This window comes from Pagrus pagrus, assembly GCF_965226575.1.
Source record: "Pagrus pagrus genome assembly, chromosome: 23".
NCBI lineage: Eukaryota > Metazoa > Chordata > Actinopteri > Spariformes > Sparidae > Pagrus > Pagrus pagrus.
The window spans coordinates 6,620,301-6,647,128 of NC_140205.1; the positions used below are offsets into that span (position 1 = coordinate 6,620,301).

The 26,828-nt window shown below is 40.6% G+C and overlaps 1 protein-coding gene across 13 annotated transcripts in view; it reads left to right on the forward strand.

The window, feature by feature from the left end:
• magi2a (membrane associated guanylate kinase, WW and PDZ domain containing 2a) overlaps nt 1–26,828 on the forward strand; it is a 226,257-nt gene that overhangs the window by 115,628 nt on the left and 83,801 nt on the right. Inside the window, exon 1 of one of the 13 annotated variants that reach the window (XM_084346046.1) lies at nt 18,126–18,279. The exons of the other annotated variants lie outside the window; for them this stretch is intronic. Within the exon in view, the coding sequence (XP_084202172.1) occupies nt 18,243–18,279 (37 nt within the window). The 5' untranslated portion in view covers nt 18,126–18,242. Of the gene's footprint in view, nt 1–18,125; nt 18,280–26,828 lie in introns of those variants that run through there. 13 annotated transcript variants of the gene reach the window in all.

Genomic DNA, 26,828 nt, shown 5'->3' on the forward strand with positions numbered 1-26,828 from the left:
TGTTTGGTATAGAAGAAACAGGCCGAGTAAAAGCGCGCTGAGCAGCAGTTTGTGCTTTGTTGATTTCGTCCTCCAAGCGTTATTCATTCTTTGTGTAATCTAGGACATAATCTTCTACTCTTTTCAGCCTCGGCAGTCCAGATAACGGCGTATTTACAGCGTTACAAAGCAGGAGTTACAATGACATGCTACCTCTCTTGTTTCCGTCCAAATTGGGAGAACATGAAAAATAAACCTGAAAGTAAATCTTTTTAAAAAGACTTTTTTTCACAAGTTGGACTAAGCTGGAGCTGATGTTATACACAAATTGCACTGCAATGAATTTTCTTATAACCTGTTTTCTTGAGGCAAGCCTGTAGAAATGTTGGGAGTAAGTGAGATTGCTGCAGATAATGACAAAATGAACCTGTACAAAATGATCTCATGTTTTTGTATCACTTTCTTTTCTTCCCACATCAAGCTGATAATTTCCTGACCTTGAAACACACATTGTTAGCCCCAGTGAACTGGATTTTCAATATAGTCACGCATTTAAATTCAACTTGAGGGAGCACATCGTTTCCCTTCAGTATTTTTATTCATATTTACATCGATCCCTTTGCATTTTTCCCTCGAGGAGAAGCCAGTCTGGACTCTTATCTTCATTTGTCGAGACGTTTTCATCATGCGCTATTGTGATTGGCTTAGATATATAAAAGATATGACATGAATAATGTGCCTCGCTGAGAAGATGAGGATTGAGATAAGACAAATTCATCACCACACTCTCCGTTATTGTACCCACTACAGTCGTGTGCTCTGCTTCTATGAATGAGAATGAAGAAAATGCACTTGGACATGTCACGAACACACCACGTGCACACACTGATAGAGCTGGCCAGAGCGATCGTACAGCTCGAAAAGGACTCATCATTTCCTCAAACTCTGTGTCCTCATCCAGCCGTACACAGGTTTTAAAACAAAACACAGCTGGGCTCACCTGGCAACCCACTTGAAGGCCGGTTGGTTCAACGACCCACAAGTGGCCCTAACGACTTTGTAAGGACACTCCCACACAGAGTTTAAAAGCTGGCAGCTGCCCTCTAGTTGGTTAAAACTGAAGAAGCATCTTGGATGAGAGGTGAAACAAGTCCAGCTGTCTACGATACAGCACTTAGAATGACCCTGACCTGGATGACTGAGAACATTCATCAACATGACTGCATTATTTTTTCCAAAAATCTTCTGCCTGTCCAGATACCTGTGTAGACATCATCACCCTGTAAGGACTTTTCCAAAAGGCCAAAACACATAGAAGAAGCTAAATACCCATGTATGACAGGGCCTACGATTTTCAAGTGTCACTAATCTCTTGTTGCCATCAAAAAATTGCGTTTTGCTGTCCCTGTATTGTCCCAAATTTACTTATTTAAAAAGGTTCAATTTTGATGTCAACTGTACCTCACTGTCTACTTTAGCTTATTTAGTTTGCTGAGTTGCCATAACTTGAGCTTCACTTGAAAAGAGACAGGGGCTATGATACCCTATGATATAAGGCAGGTTATACTTGCCGGAGAAGGTTGTAGTGTATGGTCAAAGGCTTCTTAAAAATCACTGTAGTTGAAGATTGAGTTTAGCGTATTTAAGCACACATTTGTGTTTTGTAAGTCAAAGGGTAGCTCCACCAATTTTACATATTAAAGTGTGTTTACAGGTCTTGGGGAGAACTAAAAGTAGTATAAAGCCTTTTGTAGATTACATGCAGCTTCCTCTGGAGCCACAAAATACTTCATACATCTTTTATCACATATGCAGCGGTACTCCTCAAGACCTGTAAACACACTTTAATATGAGAAGTTGGTGGAGTTACCCTTGAAGTTGAGTAGCATTTATTTGTACATTATATTTGCCCTCCATAAGTTCATACACCGGTCCAAAGTGCTGCATGTGCGCAAGAAAGTCCAAAAATAGAGAAAAGACTGCAGCAACGTTGACAATCACATTTTCAGAGCGTCATTGTCAATAACAAAATTCATAAATCACTGACAGAAACATTTACAATGTGGCACTGGAGGCAACAGAATAAATAAATACTCCATCCTGCCTTATTTTCCGGGCTTCTGAGACAAATTTGGCAAATCTAAACGAATCAAAAAATGAAACAGCCTTTCCAATTTTATTGTTCGTCTGCACACCAATATTTCAAGGTTTTGTTGAACCATTTCAGGGGAAAAAAATTAACTCTCCTAAACTATTATTATTGTAATTTGTGCGGTACAAACTCAATTCAACCCAAATCACACCGCCAACACAATTGGTTTTCCTCCTCACAAGTTGTATTGTCTGTTTAACCGTAATTAAAATCTAAATTGGGTGTGCGCTCTGTGAGCTCAGCCGCAGTGTCCTCAGGTCGAGTTCAGCCAGGAACCTTCCACAGCTCTCATTCCCCTCATTATCCGACACCTGGCTGCAGTCAGATAGAGCCTAATAAAAACCAAAGCAAAATAAAATTCATGTTTTTTTGACTTCATTCATACTTTTTTCACATGTCTGTTTTTTTATGCGTTGCCCCATTGGTATAAAATCTATTTATTCACACCAGTGGTAGGTTGGGGGTTTATGATGCACCTGCACCTGCATGAAATTACCCCTCGAAGATGAAGCCAAATAACAGATAATGGTGATCCATCTGTCAGCTCGCACTAAGGTAATGACCACTCTGTATTACAACCTAGAGGGCTGTAATAAGGTTAAACACCACGCCTTAGAAAATAACCCCAGACGTCATTGTCCCCTGTAGTCAAGAGACGGAAGCTAATTGGCTGATATGGATCCATTTGCCTCCAGGGCCCATTTCTCTCTTTTAGCATCTAATGTCACAGATCTCTCTCTTCTGTCTGGATAGTTTGACCCATGTGGGCTGAATGGGGAGGGTGCGTCATAATCGCTACTCAACGGAGCATCAAAGATGGCCCATCAGGACATTTAAGGTGTTACGTCGTTTGGGACGGATCACAAATAGCGGACACTTCACCTGTCTGCTCTCTAACGCCACGACTTTGAGCAAAACTCTTCGCCCCCCCCACTCCACCGGTGTTTGGGGTCATGCTTCTCAAACACTAAGGCAAACTCTGCAAAATATCTCCCGGAGTGCTCGTGCATAATTTGCTGTGTGATTCTTACTTTGCAATTTTCTTTGAAGGCAGATACCCTTCAAAGTAAGTGAAGCAGATAACGAATGATGGCCTTGTCAACCAAAAAGCCCGAGCCCCACCCTTCACTTTGATTCTTATTCCTTATTAAACACGGCACAGCAGGGTGGAGGTGCTGCAAGGGAAGGAACAATGTCTCTATCTCCTTCTCCCCACCTGGCTCTCTTCACTACATCCTGTATATTTTAAGACACTGTGTGTCTCCATATGTCGGCTCTGGTGCAGTGCATGCTGGGCTGTGGTTACCATTGAGGATGCGGAGGTTTTGTCTTCAGTAATTTTTATGGGACTGTGGGAGTTTTAACAACCTGAGGAGGTGTTTACATTTTACAATTACACAAAATGACTATAGCTGAAAGGACAAGTCAACTGAGGCAACAATTTCAATAATTATTCATCATTAAAATCATTTCTTGAGGAAAAAATCCCCCAAAATTGAAGATATCCTGCTTTTCTTTGTCTTACATGGTTGTAAACTGAATGTTTTTTAGTTTAGATTTGTACAAACAAAGATTTTTCTTTGGCTTTTGGAATATGGACTTGCAATAAACAAGCAACAATTAGCTAATTGATTAATGATGAAAATAATATTAGTTGCAGCACTAAAAATTACAAGACTGACTCATGTATTTAAATATTTTTTAGATTTTTTTGTAAAATATGAGTCAAATGAAAAATATCTTAATTTCTACCCCTGAAATATTTTCTTCTTCGTGTGTAAATGGCTTAAAAAGAGCATTAAGACCATAATGCCAAATATTAACAATATCAGAAACCTCTCAGTGTTATGTACAGTATGTTTTGTGTCAAGTCAACGATTTCTCAGGAGTCGTATTGGGGGAGAGTTTTGACTCGTGACCTAAAGTCCTGACTACAGCCGAGAGTACATTCATGTGGGCTGTGAAGAGAGGTAGTTAACCTTCGCTCGTACATTCCCCTCGACCTGTGGATGATTTATATCACACAATGGCTGCCTGCGAAATGCCATCATATTTCAACGTCTTCACTGAGAAGAGCAAAGCGGACACTCACCGTCCAGACAAGTGAAGGACTTGGTGACACAAAGGCTGTGAAGAGACACATTAGAAATGCACATTAAAGATTCAGTTGGCTTTTTTAATTTCATAATTGTGACCAGACTAGAATATCTCAGCTTGCTGTTAAGTTTTGTACTTACGTTCATGTTTTTAAATCAACTGACTATTTCTTTAATAATAATATGATAATAAACTTTATGTGTATAGCACCTTTAAGATCTTAGGAAGACAGTATTACAGAATAAACACTGAACAGTCACTGAAAGCCAAACACAAGGAAGCCTCGTCTAAAGTGAGTTCAAACAAGATGGCAGAGCCGAAAATGTAAAAGCTGAAAAAAAAGTCAATATGAGTCATTAAAAGTAAAAGGAATGAAAGTGATAAAACAGGCAAAATCACAGTCTGTAAAATGACAGAAAACAGGGGAAAATGCACATCAGAACCAAATTCGACACTTTCAGACTGTTTGCTTCGTCTCCCTGATGATCCGGAAATCAAAGATAACCAATTTAAAATGATATCAACAGAGAAAAACTGCACATTTCTTTTTTTGAAAGAAGGAAGCAGCAGATACTTTTCATTTCTGATCAATAAATTACTCTCAGTAAATATTTATCTACCATGTTTAATGAAAGTGAAATGAAAACATTCCTGGGTTCCTTCAGACTGGATGCACTTTGTTTATTTTCTCTCTCAGCGCTGCCAAATGCAAAGCTTTCCTTTTTGAAGAATCAACTGTTGTTCACAGATGCCAAGACGTTTCCCAATGGCATCCTCTGCATTCTGTTGTTTTCTGTCTCTTTAACACACAAAAACACACACATTTAACCGTATTCCTCCAAAGCCGGCGCCTCGCTCGACCGCGCTGGCACACTCGATAGCAGACTTGTTTAACTTTCGCTCGTGAAGCCTCGCAGCATGTCAGAACAGTCGTCGTATCACGCCTAAACAGGAAACGCACGCGCTCCACGCATATGCTTTCACACATGCACGCAATTATCACGGCGGAAGCAGGCCCACGCTGTCACAAAACGTTAAAATAGTGGCGACAGATGCTCTCCCAGGAGCAGACAGTACGCTACAGTGCAAGTGAAGACCGGCGTAGTGTAAAAAGCTCAGCGATGGTCCTGCATGTGGAGGATTCTGGGGGAGAAAGAGCGCTTTATCATGGTTGTAGGACGGATTAGACTGTAATGAAATTGGGTCAGAGTGGGATGTGTGATAGGTTTGGGACAGATACGTCTTACTCTCTTTCTATTCCTGTCTTCATATATTCTTCTTCCCTTTTTTCTGCACTCAAAATTCACGTCCTCTGCTCAATAAGACATCAAAAGGAGGCGAAGCGACGATAAACCAGTCTCCTCCCCTCTTTGTCTCCCCCTCTCTCCCCCATCTCCAAGGTTGTTTGCGTGCCTCTCCCTGGCAGTGTTTGTGAGCAGCCTCTCCCATGACACACACTGCCTGTTACAAAGCCTTTTAGCCCCATGTAGATTCATGGAAAATAATGAGAAAATGGGGCATAAATATGCATTGCCATCATGTTGGGATAAACATAATGGCTTTTCACTTCATTTAGACACACATACAGTAATGACATGCACACTCAACGCTTACGCTAAGACAATAAGATGATTGATTTGTGTAGAGTAATTTGGCGACGGTGTTCAATTAACTGTTGAAGTCTCCTCAGATGTAAAGATTTGCAGCCCTTTTCTGTTTTATCGAAAACTTTAGGGGTTTGGTCTGCTGGTTGGGACAATAAGTGGCGTCTTCTTAAAATATTTTCTGCTCAACATGCTCTCTGTTTTTAATCTGTGCGGTCGATGCTTGTGATGGTTGACAGCTGAATAAAGGAACTCTACGTTGACAAGGTCAAGATTTGAAATGACGTGTATCTGGTCAGTGTTATTTGATTTAACCAGAGCTTCGTCTTGCAGGCAGGAATTTGAATTCTGATTAATTGCAGTGGTGTTATTGACCACCCTGACCCCTATAATTTATGTTTATAAACTACTTATGACTTTGTCACATTTTATCGCACATGATACGTTCACGAGCTGTAGGGAGGTGGTCAGGGTTCATTGTGGGCACCAGGACTGGGAGGGTTACTGTCAGTATCCTAATCCCGGTATCAATATATGAAAGTAATGTAACTTGATTTTACTCTGTACTTTTGGATTAGTTCCACCAAATAGCAAATTTGCGAATAAAGACAAGAGGAGATAACTTACTATCACTGTAATGTGATATTTTTCGTTTTCGGCGAAACGCCCACAGAGTGAAACGGTTAATTCACCATGAGGCCATGGAAATGAGTTGGCAGCTGTAAGATTAGCTATGGTTTAATTGGCTGTGAGACTTCTGAAGTGTTATGTGTGCACGTGCGAGGAAGCGTATTGTTCCTTATGTTACAATGTATTTTAATTTACTTCCGAGTCAGATTGGTGAACGCCTTCTGTGACGTTATCTACCGCAGAGGTCGGGGTCATAATAACTATATCAAGTCAATAATCATGTTTGATGATGAATACGTTTGGTTGATCAGCATACGCGCCAGCCTCCAGACATCATCGCCTAAACCTGGAGACCAAACCTAGACTTTTCGGGAATCGCTAGACAGAAAGTGTCGGAGCAGCAGGGACTGTCTGAACGGTCAGTGCGTTTACAGAGACAGATTACATCTTTTTTCTGTCACACAGTTACCTTTTTTGTAGCCTAATTAAGTAACTCTGTGCGGTGCATTCTCTTGGGGACATAAGGAGCAGGACTTTAACACTGGAGACTGAGCCGCACATCCTGAGTCCTGCATGTAATTAAGTCGAGGCATCAAAGCACTTTAGATAAGATTGAGGAAAAATCTTGATTTCATTTCATTTTACAAAACTAAGCTCTTCTTGTGTTTAAGTCAATGGTGACATTTTCAATATCTAAGCAAGACCACAACCTTTATAGTCTCAACTGTGTGTTGTACAAGTACATTGACATTCAGAGACATTTGTACTGATTCTAAGATAACATGTGTTTCTATATTTACCTATTTGCTGTTGCAATTTCATATCTAAGAATAATTTCTAGGAGACGCGTTTCAAATACTTGGCTCTTTGAACCAAAATGTGTTATTTCTTTTCAAAGATGCAACTGTTGTCAAAAACAAGCAATTTGAAGATGTCATCCTGAAGTCTGGGATGTGTTTTTGAACATTTTATTGACAAAATGACAGTTTTTTGCGAGAGAAGACAGACACTTTTAACTTCTCAACATTTCTAATCATCACTCAAAGACTTCAAGTCTGCTGCACAAAAATCTAGATGATAATCAGAATCTGCTGCAGGTGTTTTTCTGACTACAAGTTGTTGACTCACTGTGCACTTGTATAAGTTACCGCTTCAGTTTATTTGAATTGACTCAGATCAGATTGAATGTCCCCTTCAGCCTCTGCAGCTCTCACTTCCATCCTCCTCCCTTTCAACTCCCCATGTATATCCCAGAATTTGTCCTAATTAGGCTTCACTGTTATTCTGGCCTTTTGTCTGACTTTTTGTGTTGGAAAGAGATCACTGCAGAGCAGAGACTAGGAGTCGCCCCAGGGACAAAAACATTAAAAACAACATCAAGGCCAAGATTTAAAACATCAAGGGCACAACATGCTATCAGCGTGAGCACAAAACAGGCCCCACGCACATGTTTTCATTAATTTGAGGGCTCATCATGCATGTTGTTGCCTCGGTTTAGTTTATTCACCCCCCTCATTTTCTTTGTTTTGTACGATTTCTCTAAATCCAAACATGAACTCGCTTAATTAACGTGCACATGCTATGTATTTTTTTATAGTATGCTTGGCTTCACTTATTTCATATATGTTAAGCTTCTTTTGATACTTCTCACAGTATAGATTGCAGGTTTTTACTTTATTAAAGTAACATAAGGCCAGTTTTTCTGCTGTTGGCAAAAGAAACATACTGTTAAAGTATTAATACTTTTGTTTTTGATAGTATTTATTGTGCATTTTTTTTCTGAAACACATTAAATATATTTAGTTTTTGTTATAACCTTTCTTTATTTTACATTCAAAATGATGTAGCATATAAACTAGCCTTACTATTTGTAATTTTATCTCGTTGATATCAGCCTCGCTGTCCTACAACCAGATAAGACCCAAACTCAGGAGGTGCTTCCTTTTGCTGCTGTTTCAAATTAAAAGCATCCAACATGGTGACTTTAATTGTGAAGCACTCAAAGGGACAACACAATGCATTTGTCACAGAGATGATGTCTACACAACAAAGTTTAAGAGTATTTACCATGTTGAACTACAATTTATGTTACCATGCTAACCACAGGTGTCAACATACCAAGGACTTAAAGCAACACTATGTAGAAGTTGGCATTTCTACCTTTAAAATAAGACATTTAATAGATGATAGCGATTTAATAGAGAAGTTCTGCTTCAGGTTATAATGAGGAGAAAGTATCAGCTCCCAACATCATAAATTATTAACATAGACATTTGTATCTAACAGGTCCAACACTCATCAGGACATACCGACACTTCAGGGACGTCATACTTGTCAGTCGGTGGCAATTATTTCTAGAAGTTCACACTTAAGTGTTCTCCAGCACCACGTCTCAAAGGAATGTCAATGCATGCATCCCATTAACTTATATTTAACTGTTACTTATATTTTAACTTCATCTCCAAGCTTTCAGTTTAACCAGTAGTATCTCCGTGCCCGTCAGCCTGCACGCTCTCCGGAGGATGACAGTTCAGATGTTTTATCCCACCCATCCATCACTTTTTTCAGGGCCATCCCCATCTGTCACTGACGCAGACAACCACCCATCATGACGTGCTGTCAAACGCTTCAGACCTGGTTTATACTTTCTGGATAATCAGGCCAGGTGTGCAGGATGTTGTGTATTCATGCCGAGCCCCACATCATCGCTCCATCACTTCCCTTCAGTCATCGTGAAACATTAGTCAGGCAGGAAGAGCATCTACATAAGTGATGTCACCATAGTTTGGTTAATTGTCACTCCAGCATCATTTTGTAGATTTTTTATTTATATGCTTACTAGTGAGTGGATGATATTAGAAAAAAGTGTTAGTGATATAGTGTTCAGTGATATTTGTTTGGTTGATTCAATTATTCTTCAATTAGTTTCTTTCTCTCACAATAAGAATTACATTAGAATTAAAAAACGTATACAGTTATTGTTATTTGAATGTCAAACAGATTATTATTATTTTTTTATTAAAACAACTCAAACATAAGTAGAAAGTAAAACAGAAAGATTTCAGCACCACCAAAGACGTTCAACGTGAACACATTATGCTTTGTTTCCCTCTGCTTCCAGTCTTCATGCTAAACGAAGCTGCTTCCTTTAGCTTCATATCCAGCATACAGACATTAGAGGGAAATCGATCCTCTTTCTTTTCTTCTCTCCTTCTTTCTTCTTCAAGTCAAATCAGCTCTGAGGAGTGAATGAGCAATCTGGTCTCTGGGGACTCGGGAGGAACATGTCCCATGATGCTCAGCTCTATGCTCTGTACCCTCATGGGATTTTGAGTGATAAATAAAATGCCCAGCTGACCCACCTTTATTTCTGACACAGTTACACGTTGCAGTGATTAATTCAGATGCCATTCTTATATAAAACCGTGCCACCACAGGCATTTATGATCACACTTTCTCCATTTCCTCTACTTTCATAAGAGCTTTGTTAGTCTATGTATTTTCAAGTTCCTCTCCTCCTTGGCTTCCCCCTTCCATCACCAGCTGATGATAACTTCATTCTCCTGGGAAGAAATGTTATATTTTTTCTTCCATTCCTGCATATTTTATTCCTTCGGCTTACTTTTCTTCAGGCAGGTTGAGTTAAGGGTTGCAGGGCTCTGACGGTCAGTGATAAGGGGCTTCCATTGGCTTCATGCAGCGACAGGCTAGATAAGTAAACACTAAGCTGCACGCTGTATGGTTATCTGCCAGCAGACGCACACACACATAGACGCACACACATAACCCTCATGCACACGTATCCATATATTCACTTTTGAAATTCACAACATTCAATATTATAAATACAGTGCGGCCATGTTATTCTTGAGTTTATATTTTAAAAATTAAGAAACGTATTTGTCTAAAATTCAAATTAAAGCAGCCACGTGAAAAGTTCCCGTCACAGCTTAAATTTCTTGTCATCATTCACCCAGAATTAAGAGCATTTTTCTCCATAGTGTAGCAGTTTAAATAATCATGTGATGAGCAAAAATACATGAAGTGGACTTCGGTCCCAACTGAGTCACAAACATGACAAAAGTCAAAAGACGAACTCTGCTCATCGCAGCAAACCCATCCTCTAACATGATCAACAAGTGTGTGGTTTAGGATCCATTAATACATCTTATATGCGGTGCTGATAAGGCCTCTATAATTAATGGTAATGGGATTCTTTTTTGAATGATTCTTGGATAGGTTTAATGATCGTCTCATACCACCGAGCAAAGACAATGCCACGATCACAAAGCTAAAATGACTGAAGAGACTTCTCATACTGTACTTTTAAACAAATGTCTTTCAAAAAATCTTCATCAAAACAATTTTTACGACATAAAGCAAGCACAGATCCACAATAGCTGCAACTCGGGATGCACAAGCAGGTGTTCATGTGCATTAAAAACACGGCAAAATAACGTGTTTGGTGATATTTTGTGAATCTGTTGACAATTCAAGATAAAACCACATCAGAAAGGTACAATCTACAAACAAGCGGCAACTCACTGATGGATCCATCTGGGTGTTACATTAGTGTATCAAACTAAAACTTATTCCCAATTGTCCAGTATTTCCATTTTAGTAGAATATTTAGTCTTAAACGTAGTATTGCATGCATGAATGGCAACAAAATGGCAGCAAAATGCCATCAAACTGTGCCACCAAAAATGGTTGCAGACCACTGAACTTGAACTGCTATGCCCGCCCTGTGGCCTGCAACAGCCAACGGGTGATTTCATAGCCAGGAGACCCACTCCTTGTCCTATCCCCTCTCCTGAAACACTTCCACGCCAGCCTCCAGATGATTGACGCATCATGTAGCCAATGAGATTTCCGATTTTTATGCAATTTTCTCCCTGTATAGGCTGTTTTTTCCACTTAAGCACTTGTTTTTGACCCCCTACATGTACCTATTCATACATAAGCTCACACTTTTGAAAAATTTCTACTTGCCTGTTACTCACAAGTGCGAGTGATTCACGGCCTTGACACGTTTGCAGCCGGTACTCTCCATTCAGTCGTCATTAGTGTCAGCACAAGAAGGCAGATAAATGCGTGAGGTTTGCATCAGGTGGGAGCGGGAGAAAGGTTAACACAACAGGAGAGATTAATGAATCACTTGAAGCGGCGGCGTTTCGTAACAACCTGTGTGTAACGACGTTTTGTGCCACTCAGAAATTGTCCTTTGGTTGTAATCAAAATGGATTTTTATTTTTATCTCGCCCTGCCTGATTCACTGCTGTTGCGTATGAATGTGTTGCATATGTTCCAATGTGATTAAGTGTATTTAATTAAGCTGCAGCCAGATGGTCCTGCTGGTGATTTTATGCTGCCGTATGTTTTATAGTATACATTATAACCATACAATGCTATTCAGTGTCGTGGCAGTGAGGCGAATGTGAATGTTGTATGTCGAGTCCATTTTCCCGCTGCCATTTTTTCCTTTTGATTGACTTCATCCATCCTCTTCTTCTTCCTCTTCTTTCCTGTTCTTCCTGATTTCTTGCTTCCTCTCTTCTACAGATGCAATTTGGCATCCCTGCGGGAGTAGAAATACACATGTGACTGAGAATGCTCCAGTCTAACTCCCAGAGAGACACATATGTTCTCATGGAGTTACCACACAGACTGCCTTCCCCTCGGTTATATAAAACATGCTGCAACGGCTGCTTTGAAGTGTTTTCTGATGCTTGGAGCGGATCATGACTGTGACTACCAGCCTCTTTTTCTCTATTATTTTCGTGTTTAATCAGTTATTTTTTTGGCAAACTGAAGACATCAAAATCTGTGTTTTGTTCGACCATGGCAGCCTCCGCCATCCGTGTATGCCTCATGCTAAAGGGTATAATAGACCTGCCGATCCAATAGACGTCAGCGTGTGAGGGTGACGGTTTGGATCGCCTGTGTGCAAAAAAAGTAGACTCGTATAAAATGTCCAATACCTGCACTGGGCGAAAATAATGGGAATATCGGATGAGAGCGATTCAAAGAGACAGAAAGTCTGTGTCAGGAGGAAGTCGTGGATGGTTAGGTGGTTGATTCATAGGACTGTCACCATGGCAACAAGGGTTCAAGTCCCATCTGAGACAAACAGTCAGTGGTGGCTGTATTGAGCAGGTAGTTATTTGAAGCAAAGCCATAATCAAGTAGTTTAAATGTAACCAAGTAGTTTCAGTGCCTTTTATTTTGAAAATGTAGCGTGTTTGTGTTCTTAAATATTGATGTCCAAAATTCCCTCAATCTTGAACATGACCAAAACATGTATGCAAAGTCTGCTTTGGCTATTTTACAGCGACCACATGTTTCATATGTGTTCTGGTATATTTCAGCTACATTTTTCTTACTATAGTGAGTAAATTGAATCAAATTAGAACGTACCTAGGAAGAAATACCTTAAATTCAGATTATTTAACGTGGCGTAATGTAGAAATTGATTGAGAGAATGATATTCAACAACAGGTAAAGTTAGGTCCACCCTTCTGTTGTTTGAGGTCATCTCAAAAGCTCTGAACAGCCTCCTATGATGCAGTCAGTTATTTTGTGAAACCCGGTGTATGAAAAGGAGAATGTGGCACTTTGAGTGGTTGGTTGACTGGATAAATGCATCAGACGTCTTTTCGGAAAATGATGTCTAATCACTCGGCCTTGTGGGCGTTGATGGACTGTCCTGCCGTTTTTTTTAGCACCGGTCATTTTTAAGGGCAAGATGATCAGTCTTCATGATGAGCACAGTTTGAAATCGACTTTCCAGTGTAAACAAATACACTTTTTTTCTGCTGCGGAGTTATGAACTGTCAAAACAGTCACCTCGAATTACTGAGCGTCCTTTCTCACCTGGACAGGTGAGCGACCCATCCATCTGCTGAAGGCCTGTAATGTCACCGCGCTTCTTTTCCCCGTCTCCCTCAGTCCTCTCTCTGTCTCTTTAGGGGTGTGTCTCTATGTAATTGTTGTTATTAAGCTGCTTACCGTTCTCCCACCATCCATTGATCCATTCATCCCTGCGACTGTGCCACTGCCTTCTGATAGAGCGCTTTTACATATATTATTCATTTGATTGACTCGCCCTAATCTGCTCACAAGTGGCAGAAATTAATCATTCCAGAAATCCCGTCATTTGCATCGTGTTCGGGGGGTTTCGGTGGCAGCGTTCAGAGAATATTTCCCATGGCGGAGTTTTGGGGAACCAGTTGGAAAAGGTGTAAGGCAAAAAGAGAGACACTGAGTAAAGCAGGGAGAGCCACTTTGCTCACAGCCAAAAAATCAATGAGGCTGGATATTTGACACTAGTCTATGGTTTTTATGGTGGCCCATAAAACCCCCATTGAAAAAGTATATATGGCATGAGATGATTTCTCTGTGAGTGAAATTGGATTAAGCCTAGTGTAAAACGGAAGGACTGGCTTTTTTTTTTTTTTTTACCCTTTCCCCTTCTTTCTCTCTCTCTGTCACTCGTCTCATCCAACCCACCACCATTAAAATCTATAGGAAGAGAAACCTAATTACATGGCTGAAAGTGGCCATAGTGAACACTATTAAAAGGATCCAATTAAAGTTTGTGCGGCGTTAGCAGCGGCGTCCTGGTGAGGGATTATTTGTGGAGGTTGAAATTTGATCCGTCGCACCGAGAGTCGTCCATTGGCTGTGCAGTTGGAGATGGATGGAGAGTGGGAGGGGCCTCAGAGCGATCAGGAGTAATTGGATCTTGAATTAATGGACGCTTATCAAAAGGTGGAATGAAAGAGAGTGACAGTGTGAGAGAGCAGTGGGGAGATAACTTACCTGACCTTGTATTAGCTTATATCCTTTAAAAATCCTTCCAACCACTGTGGAGGGAATTTTAGTTGAGGTATGAAAAACCCTGATACCTTGAATGCAACACTGAACACAGAACCAACACTTCAACTCTGTCGACTCCCCCACTGTTCCCGTGTAAACTACATAATTTAAGTTTTAATTCATTCATCCATCACGTCATCATGAGAGCTCTGTTCAGTCATCAACACAGCGTACACAATAAGGGGTGGATAAAAACAGCAATTTTGAGAGCTTATAAAATCAATTGAAAAGAAATATATATATAAATAATAGGAAAGACATTTGCACACAGGAAATGTCTTCGTTTTTGTCATTTTAGTCCAGTTTTAGTCAACCGAAAGTCATTACATTTTGGTCAGCTTTTGTCAAAATCTTTTCTCTAATTCTCTAATGTTTATCTAATTAAATTTAATAAGCCTCTACATTATCAGCAGCTCCATGTTTGCATATTTCTTTTCAGTTTGATCAAGCTTTTGTGTGTTTGTACTTAGAAATACTACCATTAAATCACACTAGTGCTCAAACAATTAGTCAGTTAATATGCCTATGTGGCTTACAAAAATATCTTCAGAATAAATTGCTCTGTATTCTTAGAAAAAACTGTTTGACTAGATAGTAACTGCAATGCATGCCATCTTCTTGGCTACCATGAAGCTTTTTCTGGTAAGTAAGTGAAAATGGATGGAGTTTAATTGAAAGCTGCTTGTTCAAAATAAATAAATGAACAGGCTATAAATGTTACAACTGCACCACATGATGCGCCTTAAGACACAGTGGGAAACAGGTTTTCCCCATGTTTCACACAAACATTCAGACGATACGATCATGTTTTTCACTCTGCGTGTTTCACTCACAAGTTTTGAAGCTTGATTCTGGGAATCTGCACACATCAATCAATGACAGGGATGCATTGTGTATATTTTGACGTACGGACTAAACGCACAATTGTGTAATAATATCCTTCATCGCTTAAAATGTCCCAAAGCCCACCACTAACATTTTAGTCCTGTCTCGTCTGTGAAAACAAAGCATTTATTTTGTCATAGATTTTATTATCAAAGCTTGTGAGCTTCTCATCTTAGTCAAAAAGAAAGGTCCTTTTCTTTTTCTTTTTGTCATAGTTATTGTTGACAAAATTAACTCTGCTTCATGACCGTGAGTCATATTGTAATATTAAAATAAAAACAATAACTAAACATTTTTAAACAATGAAAAACTACACTGAAACAAGCAACCCACTTCTGGAAACTAACTGAACTGAACTGAAAACAAAAACAAAAAAATAATAATAAAACTAATACCAAAAAAATACTGAACTGTAATTAACTCTGGTACACAAACAACACTTTTCAAAAGGAAGGAAAGTCTTTCTTGCCGGCTGAGGTCACACTCCTTCAATGTCAGTTTAATTGCAATGCAGGGGAAGCTTCTTTCAACACAACAGGGCTTCAGGGACAAATACAGGCTCTTTGTACTTTTACTCATGACTCCTACTCTAATTTATGTGCCCTTGATTGGAGTCACCGTTTAGTTTACAATCTGGTTGATGCTATTTGCGTAAACATCGCACGCTCTCTTCTTTGAGTCATACTTCATACGCAGTGGAACGCATATTCTGTCGTACACAAAGCTTTTATTGGGAAACAACCAATTAGCAGGATGGATAAAGAACAGGAACATCTTCCTACATAGCTACATTCATGAATAATGCCCACAGAAATGGTCACAAGCAGGGATTAGATACTGTACATGTTGTTTGTTAAATCTCAAATCTACATATTTCTTTAATGATCAACTGGAATTTATTAATGCAGGATGGAAATCACTTGCTGCTGATTGGTTAGGGGGGGGGGGGGAAACCCTCCTAAACCGAAATCAGCTCATATGAACACAGTGTCAGGCTGAATGATTAAAAACCAACATCATCTGAAAATCTGTTGGGTTACAGGTGCCACAAAAGCTCAATTCTGACCGCAGCAAGGTTGGTTGGCTGGTTGGCTTGTTGGTTGGTCAGCTGATTAGTTGGTTGGCTCTTTGGTTGCTGGTTGGTTATTGACAGGTTGGTTGGCTGGCTGTCTGGATGATTGGTTGGTTGGTTTCTTGGTTGGTTGATTGGCTGGTTGGCTTGTTGGTTGGTTAGTTGGTTGGCTGGTTTGCTTGTTGGTTGGTCAGCTGATTCGTTGGTTGGCTGTTTGGTTGCTGGTTGGTTATTGACAGGTTGGTTGGCTGGCTGGCTGGATGGCTGGTTGGTTGGTTGGTTGGTTGGTTGGTTGGTCGGTCGGTTGGTTGGTTGGTTGGTTGACTGGTTGGCTGGTTGGCTGGTTGGCTGGCTGGTTGGTTGGTTGGTTTGTCAGCAGGATTACACAAAAACTATGGCACAGATTTCCGTGAAACTTGGATGGAGGATTGGTCTTAGCCCAGAATAGACCCAACTAACTTTTGGTGTGGATCAGGATAAAGAGACGGATCCAGGATTTTTTTTCTCACCTTCTTTTACATTGTGAGGTAGATGGTTTCTCAACCTTTTTGTTAATTTCACAGGGAATAATTCATGGATCTCGATGAAAAAGATCAGGTGTATTTAGGTGGCTGGTATCTATGAGTGAGTACAATTAATATTTAGAGTGATACAGGGCTGTGGCAGTTTGATATTGGATTAGGCTTGATTGAATTAAAGAGGCCCTGTCGGAGGTATGCACTCTACTGCTGAGTACTAGTTTTCTAATGGGGTTGCGCAAACAGAGGAACAGTTAACAGCCCCAGAGTAATGGCATTTTCCTGCGTTCATAATCACGTCTCCTGTCTGTAAGAGGTAAAGCTTTTAAAAGAGCTTCATTTCACACACACACACACACACACACACACAGAGCTGCTGCAGGTCCAATAACAGAAAAGGGGCAGAGGTGATGACAGTATGAGATAGCTTAGCTTCTGGTATTAAAGGGTCAAGAGGTTTCACTATGAGATGATTACCAGCATGCGGGATGTGATGATTATTCCAGCCTCTCTGACCCACCGGGCTGTTGGTTCAAATCCCTCGCTTGATCCGAAGCGGTCGCTGGAAGCACACAAATTGGCCCTCCTGACACTGCAGCTGTTGACACTGGATGTTGGATAGAGAGCAGGGATGAAACAGGGGTCGATGGGATACATGTAAGGTTGTTTCTCTGGTAACACGGGCCGTCGTCGGAAGCGGCGGTCGTGACGGGGCGTTATAAATGTATAATAGTGGTGTGGGGTGTCCTGACAAACAGATTGTGTCATTGGGTGGTAATGTGCTCGAGCCAGCGTGGCCCTGGCCGGGGGGGATTAGGCTGACAAAGCAGCACGTTCACATCCCTGATCACTGAACACACACACACTCTGAAAAACACCCACCCCGGGGCATACATATCCAAACGGATGACATCAGCTTTCCCCTTAATCTCTCTATATCTCTGCCCTCTCTTTCTCCTCCCTCTTCTTCGTCTCCTCTTTTTGTACCTGCCCATTGTCGGCCGTGTGCGTGCGTGAATGTGTACTACAATGCTCCGTGGATTCACAGAAAGATTGGAGTAGCTGCCGAGAAAACGAGACTTCCTTCTTGTGTTTTTTTTTTCGAATATCTTTTTCGCGGATCTCTCCAGATTAAAGTTGGTTGGCGTTAACACTCGAGGCTCCTCCCCAGCTCTGAATAATTAGTGTGTTTGCCTTTTTTCTCTCTTCCTCTTTTTCTGTTTTTTTTTTCTTTTTTCTGCAAACATGACGGCTTTGATTCCCGTGGAAGTTGAGACGCGGAGCAAGACCAAAGGCGATCTTTTTTAGTGGCACGCTGGAGGAGCAAGAAGAGATAGAGGGAGGTTGAGATGCGATGAAAGGAGCCATTCACATCTTCCCACGAGAGACACAGAAACGAGGATAGAGGAGCTCTGATTCAATTTTCAATGATAACAGATATCATGATGACATCCCTGTGTAGGGGTAGGTTGTTTTTACACTGTCTATATTTGTCTTCTGGATCTCATGTGTGGGATAGGCCTATAGATACTTGAGCTACATCCTGAACGTCAGGCTTACTTGTTGCTGACTACTTTTGGGATTCACCAACATGTCTGCTCCCAAATATGGCACTTTATCAATACTAGACCGCTCCTGGCACTGACAGGCTGATCTGTCACTGTCACAGACTTCTGCACTGAGCTGGGGACTTTTGTTTTAGCACCGCATTAACTAATCATTTTTTAATGTTGCGTTTAATTTCTCAATTAATTAAAATGAGTTTGTTCTATAAAAAACTGAAGGTGATGACATCAAATTACTTGGTCTGTGTCCAACAGTCCAAAAACAGCTTGAAAATATTCAGTTCACTATCACAACAAAAAGTTAAAAGAAGAGGAAGTAATCAGAATGAATGATTGACGGTTTTGTTTGAAAGCCAATTTTAGAGGCTTTGCAAATTAGTTTCTGATTAATTTTCTGTCAATTGTCGAATAATTTTGGCTCTAATCAGGAGTCAACTCGTCAGCCTTAATGATTAAAGTAATTCGGTTTTTCAGTGGCCTTAAACTTTCTGTTTATTTATTGTCGCAAGCTCACTTTCTAGTGTGAACTCGTAATGATGAATCACTCAGCCGGAGGTGAAGGGTGAAATTCTTTCTGGTCATTTTTTGCATGATTAGACAGTTTAGCTGTCCTTGTATTCTGATCATGTACTGATTTGCTAATTAGAGGCACTCTGGAGCTTCTCGTCATTAGTAGTACTATGGATTAAGGTTGCAACGGATCACAAAACCCACGGTTTGGATCTTATCACGGGTTTGAGTCATGGATTGGATGATTTTTCAGGGGTTAGGGTTACGGAAATGTAAAAATGTGCTACTTGGGCTCTAATGTAGCCGTAGTCTCTCTCTTTCTGAAGTGTTATAATTGTGTTCTATCATATCGCTGAAGTTACGATAAACATTGCAATCTTGTGATCTATTTCTATCTATTTCTATGATGAACACTGAAAATGTTAAAGCTGTGGATCTAGGGAGGGATCTCTGGATACAGTATCAGTATACACTGCAACTAAGTTGTTCGTTTAAATGGAATTTCACACTGTAATAATTACATTTTGCTATTAATCCGTGGTTCACGTGTGCGCCGAACTGTCAGGGAGGGTGTGTATTGATCACAGATCAACTAGTTTCCGTTACACCACTACTATGGATTGATAGTGTTTTGGCATGTTATCATTTAGTTTGTGTCATGAGCATTCAGCACCTTGATAAACATTGCTGCTATGGTTTCTTGCTTCTTCAGTGATTGACAGTCAGTAGCACTAATGTGGTAACAGATGTAGCAATCTGCTAAAAAAAAAAAAAAAAAAAGGCAGCAAGAAGAAGACTGAAAGCTTGGACGTGGATGTAAATATGTGGAATATTTTATGAGGAAGTAAATGAATTCATATTACAATATTTTTACATGTTAACTTGCAGTAATATTGATGCTTTCCAACTTAAAGAGGGGCTGAGAATGACTAAAATGAGTATTTTTAATTATTCATACAAGTTATTAAACTGAAAATATATGATGACAAAATGTCTACAAGTGCATTAGTGTATCACATGATTTAACTGCGTTTTTCAGCCCATTTACAGTGAAGGCTTATCATTTTGACAGTGTATCACATTATCAGATGCTACAACCTGTCCTTCCTTGATGTAGTTTGGCAAGATTTGAGGCTCAGGCTTTAAACTGACACGTGTGTTTGAATAAATTAGATTTCAAGCAGCCCTCTTTAATCTTCTTACATGAGCTCGCAGTAACCGTGTCACTGTGATTTTTCAAACCATTAGCTTTCTGTATGTGAAGGTTTTGTACTTACAATAAAAGTTCAAGTAGGAAATGCTCTTTTCTGGATATGTGAGGAATAACAAGGATCATTTACTGAGAGAAATGGTTTGTTAAATCTTAGGAAAGATGGAAGTAGTTCTCTTGTTTTTTCTACTTGTTTGTCTCTTTAATGCACATTAAAATGAGTTACTTAGATGCTGTAGAATGAAAAATGCAGATTTAAAACTGTGATATATCTCCTCTCAGAGCAGGTGCAATACATTGTAGAGAATGAACCAGCCAGGAGATTAATACCCTTCACTTTTAAAATACTGGCCTGTGATGAACCACCCTTTACATTCCCCCCTTTACCACCTTTTTATCACGTTATCAGCCCTGCGCACTCAGTTCTCCCTTCCTCTCTTCTCTCCTTGGGGGAGGATGCAGTCATCAATATCTCTGGCTGAGTTACAGGCGGTCCACCCAACACCTCCTGGAGGGCAGAGCTATTAATGGAATTCAGGGGAGGGCGGCAGAGGTCCAGCAGGCAGGGGAGCGTGGTTCACTGGCTGGCTTTCTCCAATCTATCCCACATTACTGGCTGTCAATAAGCTGGGGAGCAACACAGAGTCATTCTCGCTGAACCTGACTGAACTCGAACGAGCCTAAAATCTCATTAAGTGGTGCAGAAGAGAAAAAATGACTGTTGTTTGGTCAAGAACCAAGAGTATAGTTCTGCATCTGTGCTTTGCCAGGGAACCCAAAACACTCCCAGCCAATATGAATAGACTGCAAGGCATTGACTTTCATCATTAGCCCAGTGAAAACAGCAGCCTCCTCTGCACTGACTGCTCAATAGACTTTATTACCGCTTAAATGATATGTAATCACGGTTGATTAAGAACCTGCACTGCATCATCAGTGAAAACAGTGAATAAGCACATCGCCACGCTCGCCGTCTATGGAGCCAAAGTGCAGTGAAAGCAGCTTTTTCGGTGGCGCGCTGCAGCGGTTCACTGTCCTCCATCAGTCCATTTGCCCACAGGCAGCAGGCAGGCGCTGAATGGAAAACTAATCCATCCCTCTAATGCAAGGGCATTACAGCTGCCCGTCACTTCCTAATTGGCTAATGGCTAGATTAGGGTGGTTACAATGGGCAGTGCTGACACTGTCCTGGCCAGTCATAACAGAGGATTTAGGGCGTAAAAAGGGCAGGACCCGTCTTTAACGTCCGGCCTGAGGCATTTGTCTACAACACCGGGCTGTTAGGACAGCACAGAAAGGGAGGGTGAGCAGGGGAGGCTAGATAACTCTGTCTCACCCCTGACCCCTGTTTACCCTTGTTACAGTACCCAGTACACTACAGAATATTTGGCTTAAAACCCCACTCCAGTGTATTTTGGCATTTTTATGATATTTCATATTTTTGTGAGTTAAATGTGCAGCACAGGTTACAGTTAACCCATGAACAAACTGTTGTCCATGCTAATATCCATACTATTGCTATCCATACTAAGATCCATGCTATTGCTTTCCTTGTTAGTATCCATGCTTTTGCTATCAATAATAATGTCCATGCTAAGGCTATCCATGCTAACTTCCTTGCTGTTGCTATCCATATTGATATCCATGCTAATATCCACGATATTGCCATTCATGCCTTTATCCATGCTAATGTCCATGCTATAATCTGTTAACCACACCCCCGTTTTCTGTTTGAAAAAGACCGATAACTGTTACAAAGTAAGTAACAGTGGCTGGAGTGGGGCTTTAAAGCTGTATGACACACAAAACACGACCAGGTCTGATGCACCTGAACTTTACCAGCAGAACAATAAAGCCGGCGCTCTCCCTCTGGTTGTATGGCAGCTGCTGTAATAACACCCAATGCAGAAAATGTGAAGGGCACTTACTTTTCCTTTTTTTCTTAAAAGTCAAATCCAACCAGATGAGTCAGAGAATAATTTCCAAGCTTTGTCACGACTGAGGCTGTGCAGAGGGCGACTTCCACTCAGTCGCTAGATGAAATTTCTTTTAATGCGTACGTTTGAAATGTGTGTAGAGTACAAGATGAAAGAGGGAAGGTATAAGGAACAAGACTGCATCATCTTTTGCAAGGATGATGCAGTAGATGGATGAATACGGACTTCTGTATCGAAGCCTCTCACCTCACTGTACTTGTCGTCCAGACTACAGATTTTCGAACTCAACGACATTCAGATATCTCACTCTTTATGGCTTAAGACAAGCACTCGATGAATGGCTAGCAAGGCCTGTATTTAGCTGTGAGTCTGTGTGTATTTAAAAGATGAGGAAGGAGGTGAATTAATTAACACATTCATTTAGTGATGCTAACAAGCTGCTTAAAGTTTATTTCCACTCGAAGCTAAAGCAATAACAGTAAAATATGCGCAGTGCTGTAGTTGTAGTTAATTCAGTTAAGTGTACGGTCACTGCCACCAATTGTCACTACATTAGGGAAAACAGTCATCTGTTGCTGAGCTCCGCTAAGTGCTAACAGTAATAACCAAGATGTCTTGCTAACACAAGTTTTTATCACTTGGAATTAAAGGTGTGTATTTCATGATGATAACAGACATCCACTGATAGATCCACTGCCCTGCTGAATCCTGAACAGGAGTTCAATAAGTCACCATTTTCTCAAGTCTAGCTAATTGATTCCCCTATCACACACATCAAAGACGACAGCCAGGAAAGACCAGTTTCCATATTTAAGTTGTGTGACGAAACACATCACAACTTTCCAGAAGTGTTTGAACTTGGAAACTGAGACGATATAACGGAAAATCTACAGCTCGGTGAGGTTGATTTTATTTTTTCCCCTGTAATTTTGTCAGAGGATTTAATTTAGTGATTGTTGTTCGGATCTTTAGAGAAGTTAAACAAATGAAACAGAAAAAACTTCTACAATACATTTCCTACGCTAACTTTAAGACATCCACAACGTTATTACAATTCCTCCTGAGGGTGACGTGAATGTTTTTAACAAATTTAATGGCAATTCATCCATTAGTTTTTCTTTTTTAATTAAAACCACAAATGTCAACCTCATGAAGATGAGAAAAACATTCAAGGGTTGCTAATCCCAATCAATTTTTTTCTCTCTCGACTGACATAATTAACAAAAAGGGCTGTTTTGGTCGGATTCAGCTGCTTAGGGTGCTAACAAAGAAGGAGGTGCCATGTTTTTTCAGACTTCAGGACAGGACAACCTGTCCTACAGACTGTCTGACTTTCTTTGGGTGTTTTCACACTGAACCTGTTTAAAAATGACTGAGGTTCATTTGCCCAGTTTGTATGGTTTATTTGGACGGGTGTGAAGTTTGATTTGCACATGTGGGTCCTGAGTTACCTTTCAGTCTGTTTAACTTCATGTATGTATGCAATATACTGAACTACGCTGTGAAAGGACTGTTAATTTTCACAACACTGTCCATTGTATTGTGCATTATGTTCCTTATTTTCTGCCTCTGTCTATGTTTAGTTAAAGGACATTACACCACATGAGCTATCGTTCACGTTCAGCTTGAAACAATACATCTGAGACAAAAGTATATGTCACTTCTGATATTTTTTCTTTTGTTTCTATTGTTTTTAACTGTATGGAAATGCTTAGTTTGAATGGTCATGGTATAATCATTTCCTCAGGGTCTTTACACGCGCTTTGACTCCCCGTCATGAATACACAGCACAAACTCACTCTGTGACGCCTCGGGGATATTCTCTGGATATAAATCCTTTGTTTCAAATAGAGGCCAATGTTTCCGCTTTCCAGAGACTGTCTGGGTCCCCGTTGAGCCTTTTTATATTGCCTACAGTTATCTCAGGTTCAAATTGTGATCAATTTATACAGTTTTTACTGTGCAATGTGCAAATGTGAGGCCGAATATAGCCGAGGTCGTGCATTTAATACGGTGTGTTTTATTAACAGAGGGATAGCTTAGAGCGATGTTAATGTATCTGTAGGAGCAAAAGTTCCGGTATGAAACCACTTCAGGTGTTGGCTGTGACCGGGCGTCTGGTAATGGTGCTCAGCTGCACGAGTGAGAGTTGGACTTGTGGCCTGTAGTTGTGGAGTCGAACGTGGCTCCAGAACAGCACGGTAGCTGTTGGTGATGAGAGCCTTTTCCCACACTACAACACCCATTCTGGCTCTCTTCATACATCCCTGTTTCTGCCTATACTTGAATCTTACTCCTACTACCACAATCTCGACAGCCATTGCTTCCTGTCTATCTTTTTGGGCCCTGCTTCTGTCAGGTTTGTTGGCTTACATCCCAGCAGAAAAAAGCAATTCCTTTTACTATTTCCTGCAAGAGACAGATGATCCTGCTATTCACTAATCCACTATTTATAGTCTTGATCTGTTTATTGTCTTTGGAGAGGCAGTAAAGTTTAAAGAAGGATTTATACTTCTGTTAAATGCTGCACGGCAGATGACGCCTCCAGCGCATAAATTGAGTTGTCATGCATTACCTTACCCGTCATGCTTTAATCGTGAAGTTAATCCCAAATTTTACCACTTCATTCTGTTTGGCTGCAGGGTGTCAATTAACTCCTGATATACGGACACCTTTGGACCTACTCCAGTAGTTTTCCTTACTGCTCAGCGATCTAAATGAATGTGGTTTAGCCTGAATCTAAAATGAACGGCAGCTCGACGCTAGGAATGCTAGCTGGTCATGTGAAACACGTGACTGACTTTGAATCTTGCTAGCATAACGTTAGCTTTCTGGCTAACAGCTGAGTGAAAGGGTTCTATGAGCTGAGCGGACTTGTTTATCTGACTTTTATGTTTCCGTTGCGTAACAACCTTATGGGATGGTTGCAGCTATTAGCCAAACTCTCAGGTGTTGCCAGGGAAACAGAGTTATTCCTTGTATGTTTATATTTATATTTTATCATCTTAATTTCTGTGACCCTGGAATAAGCAGAATTATGCCCAGGACAGTTTGCTGTCTCGAAATCTACCGCAAACTAAACTATTGTCTTGAAATCATAAATAGCTTTCAGACGGACAGGAGGCATATTTGCCTACTTAAAACCTTTATCCTTTATTTCTATCTTTCGGTACAGTTCTGGTTGATTTGGTGAAACCTGCGTGTCTCCTGGTGGTTGCAGGGTTCAGTTTAAAGGCAGCCACTTCCTTCCCCCTCGCTGTTCAGCCATGCAGTTTTACTTGTTCCGACACAAATATGTTTCCTCCTCTAAATGCCTGAGACCAACTGTTCTGCCCAGCTGGGTTACGTCATCGAGTGACATATGTGCTTGTGCACAAATTACATGCAATGTGCAGATGAGATGTTTCTTGTCTTCCGAATGTTTCTCAGTATGTGGATATGTTATTGCCGGTGCATCCCTCGTGCATGTGCATGGATGGTGGACACATTCAAAAGCTATAGCAGGATAACTAGTATCAAAAAAATCGGTTTGATATGTTTAAAATCTGAGGGATTATACCTTGAAAAGGGAACTTAAATTGCGTCCATGATATATATGCGTTCATGTTTGTCTTACAAAGAGTTCAGGCAGGCGACACCTTGGATTCATGAGCTGCCGTGTCCTGCTTTATCTGCTCCAAGTCATCAACTCAGAGTAAAACCAAAAGCTTCAAACTGCTGACCCTTTTTGGAGTAACTCCATTCTAAATATCAGTGAATCTCCTGGTTTTTCATGCAGTCACGTTTGCATGCTTTGATGTTTACATCAAAGTCCTGTATGTCTAGTGTTTCTGAGAGGATTTAAGTAATTCTCCATCTTGCTTGATATTTTCTTCCCTATCATCAATCTCACATCAGACATAAGTACGTTCTAGTTTATCTTTTGGGATCTAAATCTCTGTCTTTATTTCTCTGCCTCATTCGGTCTCCTAGTTATACAGGAACCTGAGAGATTGGAAGGATGCCTGTGCAGAAAAAACAGTACTTATTTTTAGATGGAGCTTTCCACACTCCTGAAATGGCCCAAATCCAGAACACACCTGAGGGGATTTGAGAATCCAAGCTCCCGCGTGCCGACAAAATGATGGGTGCAGTATTTAACCTTAATGAGTGTCCCAATTTCTGTAATCAAAGAATCGTAAATAATCGTTATATACTGAACCTTGATAAAAATACCTAATATCATTATCACAGAGTGTGTGAATCGCCGATTTGCACTCCAGGACCATGACCCACATAGAAAGGACTGAAAACCGAGAGGCATTGTGGTTGCCTCCTTTTAGAAATTGTCACCCGAGAGAAGTCCCCACCAGAAGATGCTGCTAAATATAGTTCTGCAACATCAAAGGTCCTCTTTGAAATGTGTGTGTGTTGCTCAGTCAGTAGCTCTCGCTGTGAGGGAGGCTAATCTGACGGGTATACACACAAGCCCCCATGCAGACAAACACAATCAAGAAACTCTCCATGCGCACACTCACATGCGTACATTTTACACGACAGTTTTTCCAACACATAGCGTCGTTCCCTGCTGCTCATTTGCTCTTATAAGCTCTTACAAATTACTCAGTCAGCAGGTTCCAGTTTGATGTTTTGGCTTCAAAGGTCGTCGACAGTACATTTCCCCTTGAAGGCTTGAAAATGTGCATACAGGGTGCCACTTATTTCCATATGACAGTCATGTTTGACAACTTGATTGCAAGTATTCAAGTGGAAGTTTCTGTAAACAAAAATCAGGCTGCCGCGGTCGCCATC